Source organism: Polypterus senegalus, chromosome 18 (assembly GCF_016835505.1).
Source record: "Polypterus senegalus isolate Bchr_013 chromosome 18, ASM1683550v1, whole genome shotgun sequence".
Classification (NCBI taxonomy): Eukaryota; Metazoa; Chordata; class Cladistia; order Polypteriformes; family Polypteridae; genus Polypterus; species Polypterus senegalus.
The window spans coordinates 30,360,588-30,364,913 of NC_053171.1; the positions used below are offsets into that span (position 1 = coordinate 30,360,588).

At 35.6% G+C, this 4,326-nt stretch overlaps 1 protein-coding gene across 1 annotated transcript in view; it reads right to left on the bottom strand.

Moving 5' to 3' along the window:
• The window catches only part of atp5mj (ATP synthase membrane subunit j), a 10,269-nt gene extending 6,722 nt beyond the window's left edge, over positions 1-3,547 (bottom strand). Inside the window, exons 1-2 of the mRNA XM_039741822.1 lie at positions 3,441-3,547; positions 2,809-2,932 (exon numbers count right to left, since the gene is read on the bottom strand). Coding sequence (XP_039597756.1) covers positions 2,809-2,932 — 124 coding nt within the window. The 5' untranslated portion in view covers positions 3,441-3,547. The remainder of the gene's footprint in view (positions 1-2,808; positions 2,933-3,440) is intronic.
• Between the last annotated feature and the right edge of the window lie 779 nt (positions 3,548-4,326).

The window sequence follows — 4,326 nt, forward strand, 5'->3', positions numbered from 1 at the left end:
TAGTTTACTAGAGATAATCAAACCATCTACAAGTGAACATACATGACCAATCTCTTAATTAAACCAACCCATTCCACTAGGTGGAGGATTAGATTTTTAGTTAACTTTGGGACTTTAGCCTACACTTTTAAACCCATCACTATTTTTAAATCAAACACATAATGACAGTAAACATCAGGAAACTGTTCTATGCAAATCTCTGCTCACTGTAATATGAAGAATTAAAAATATGCCTAGAAATATGAAAGCTACTTAAAGAAACTCTATAAAATTGGACAAAAAAAGAATTCATCCATCAATTGTCAAAGCACAAGTGGAAATCCGTGGGTAAGATTTGGCCTATGGCCAAAGTGGAACAAAACCTAATATAAATATTTTAATTTAGATACAAAAAGAATGACACAGTCCTTTTGTAATGTCCACTCCTTTGTTTTACTGTGATAATGTAATATTCATTGGCTGAAGTGCGATACCAGTGTTAAATTTGGACAGATTTGAAATTTTCACGTTTTTATAAGAAATTGAAAAACAAATTACCAAGATACCATTGATTAAAAAATAAAGCCAGGACAGTACTGGTGTTTCTAATGGCTATTACTGCTTGAAATTACCAGTATTTAATTTCTTATTCAAATATGACCGCAAAAGACCCATTTTCAACAGCCATCCCTTCTGTGTCCTAATGTTCAGCTCAATTAGCCATTCCTTAATCTTTTTTTTTGCTAAATGGTGATTAGAGAAACCTCCAATTACAGTAGCACTGCTGAAATCTGTTATTCTGTTCACTTGGGATGCAAGGTACTGATATTCCTAAAATTCAGTTCTGGGTTCAAAAATGTCTAAACAGCTTTCTCAAGAGACATGTCAGTCTACTTTTCTTTTTTTTTTTTTTTGCAAAATGAAAGTGTTTCCATGTGACAGATTGCCAAGAAACTGAAGATGCCATACACAAAAGGGCAAACTGGATCTAGCCAAATAGAAAAAGGAATAGGAAGGCCCAGATGCACAACTACATAAGAGGATAAGGCCATCAGTCTTTAGCTTGAGAAGGAAATGCTTTACAGGCCCTCAACTGGTTTCTTTTTTAAGAACCCGCAAAAAAACAATTGTCTGAAAAGATGACTCCATAATATGCTTTTCCATGAATAGTTTAGCCATTTTCTTTTCTTTTTATTGGCCAGTTTCAGATATGGCTTTTTCTTTGAAACTCTGCCTCTCAGGCCAGCATCCTGGAGTCATCTTTTCTCTGTTGCAGCCACCACTAGCATTTGATGTGTATTTAAAGCAGAAGCTAACTCAGGATATGTATGGTATTAGTTTCTCAAATGGCAGACACTGATATTCATATCTTCTTGTGCAGTCATACATTTGGATTCTCTACTACTTTTTCTACCCAGTTAGACCCAGTTTGCTAAGAAACTGAAGATTTCATACAAAGATGTCTATTCCTATCTTGAGAGAAGATGGCAATCTGTCCCATGAAACAAGCTTCAATACAAAAAAAAAAAAAAAAAAAAGACTGACATGTTATTTGAGAAAAGATTTCAGCTGGTGCTAATGCAATTACAAAGATTTCTCTCATTATCAATTAGCATTTAAAATGACTAATTAAGGATAAAGGATGGAAGTTGACCATGAAGACACAGTTAAGGAATGGTTCTTAGCGGTCATATGTGAATAATGAATTAAAAAATGTGGATGTGAGCATCAGTAGGCTTTGCGCCCTAGGTACCAAGATACCCAAACTATTCTATAACATTTCAGTAATTATTTACCGCTCTGATGCCGATCATTCTGATCATAAAATAGATAGATACTTTATTAATCCCAAGAAGAAATTCACAAATTCATAAAATAGGACATTACGATAGCAATTTATGGAAAGAATTCATAATTAATCGCAGAATTACAGTATTTGAGATTTCCTCTAGAGTGCCTTTTTCTCTTGCACGATTTGGCTCAAAAATTAATCAGCACATTGTCATCTCATAACAAGTTTGAAATTCGAGTTTGGTATTTTTCCATTTTGCCGTTTTAGCTCTAGACTGCCCCTCAAGAAACTGTGTCACACAGACAGACACACAGCCATCATTAAGATATCAATGTTTTTGATATTAGGGGACCGTAAAATGTTAAGATCCTTTAAAAACGGGAGACTGAAACTTTTGACGAATCTAAAGCTTTCACTCCTATCCCAGAGACGACGATAGGTTACAGTGAGGGAGAGTGCAAAGCAAAATTAGTCGCTTCAAGTAGAAACAGCTATTAGCAACACTTGCAGTGTCTTCACTGTATTTTTTAATGAATTTTACAGTATCTTGATTTTTTTTTTAAAGTATTGATTTCTATCAAAAAACATACTTCTGGGTGCAACTATCAGACTACTTTTGTCTGGTAGTGTACATTCATACTATGTAAACTTGAAAAAAACAACTAACACAACTGAGTAAATGTTACAAGTCTTCATTTTTAACTTAGGCAGTTCATTTTATGTATCATTTTAAAAATGGACTGGTGTTCCAGCTGGGAATAATTAATTTGCACAAGATACCGTCACTGTAGGTCACACAACACACTGTACCTCTACACTGTAAAATTATATCTCTCAGAATTTAAGAATGTATGGCAGTTAATCAAATAAAAATTACTTTACTGCAAACTAATACCTTACACAACAGAAAAAAATTTAACAATCATACATGGTTGAGTTGTGTCATTACTTGCTTTAAGATGGCAAAGAGTACAAACACGCACTAGTTAATCAACCTAAGTCTTCACTCAACGGCTGGCGATTTAAAAGGCACATACCTCCATATGATAATTTGTAGTAGAGGTAGGACATGATGCCAATTCCCACCCACATCTCTTGGTAGGCCTGAGTGTAGTAGGGCTTCATCCTTGACCACCAAACAGTAAAAGCACGGCCTGCCATCTGAGAAGACAACACAAAGATGAGGATATGCAGACCAACAAACATCTGATAACTAAAACAGTTTAGAAACTCCCCCCTCCTGGAAGCTAAAGCAGATGTACGTACCAGTTCAAAACGTGTGACAGTCAAGGGTTTTGAGTGTCAATTGCGTCTAATATAACCTTCTAACTGTTTACTAGATTTTCTTGAACTACCCCCAAATGTACAAATGCAACCTTAATGAGATCACATAAACCGAAACTCACTGAAGATTTAAACCCCTCTGATAAGCTCTTGCAGGCCGAATTGTAAGGTACAAAATATCGTCTTGTCTGAAAGCAGCAGTAAAAACAGAGTCATTTGAAACTGCTATAACAAACGCTAGATTTAGGGCTACACAAGGCCCAAGAAATAACGATTTGTAGGTCTTCAAATTATATGAATAACCTCAGCCGCTACATTACACAACTGAACGAAAGACACCACTTCTACATGATCACACAAACCACCTAGAGCCTAAAAGACTTACCTTATTTTGCTACCCGGACTTACGAAAGATAACTTGCTCCGTGACTGCCGGCAAAGAGAGAAGGTCACTCGCAGCGCTTTGTGGGAATGATTTTGAAAATTTAACACAAGGTTTTAAAGTAGCGCCACCTCTTGGCAGCGGAGGACTGGGAAATAAAAAACAACTGCAATTGAATATATCAGGTACTGAATCCTGGAAAATTTACAAGTGCTTTCTGTTACACCATTAGAAGTCATAAATACATAATTTATTCAGCACAACCAATCAAACGTTAAATTTCTTTTACCATACCAGTCTCTTTACATGTTTTTGAGCACAATTCTTCTTACCGGTATGTTATCGCTCCTTATCTACTGTTTGATTTTAATGGTAATGGGAGTCTTACAATATACTGTACATATTTTAGCATTTTAACCCAAAAATATATTTAAAAATATTTTTACTATGAACTGCTCCTCGTTGTTACCGAAGTAACACAGAGCCGTGTTCTTAAGCCAGCCCAACGATGATTTGATATCGCGTTCTAAACTGGATTAAGCCTTTCTGCTTCTTTCGGTACAAGATTGGATCACGCATCTCTGACAACGAGAAATGTAAACATCAGTGGTGTAAAGCGGTGGATTTTAATACAGCTAGAATAATTTTAAGACGAGTATGATTTGGAAATGACAGGAATGACATTTTTTTCAAGGGCTATGTGCATTCTGTAGTTGAAGAGACTAACCGCACGACGGCGCACAATGACTACACTGTTATATATCTATTTTTACTCAACCAGTCAAACCCTATAACGACAAAAAATTTATATTATTACAAATGTGTACAGTTGTAATGTACCAGAGATATTAGTGTAATAGCACCATATCACGACCGTGCTGCATAGTGT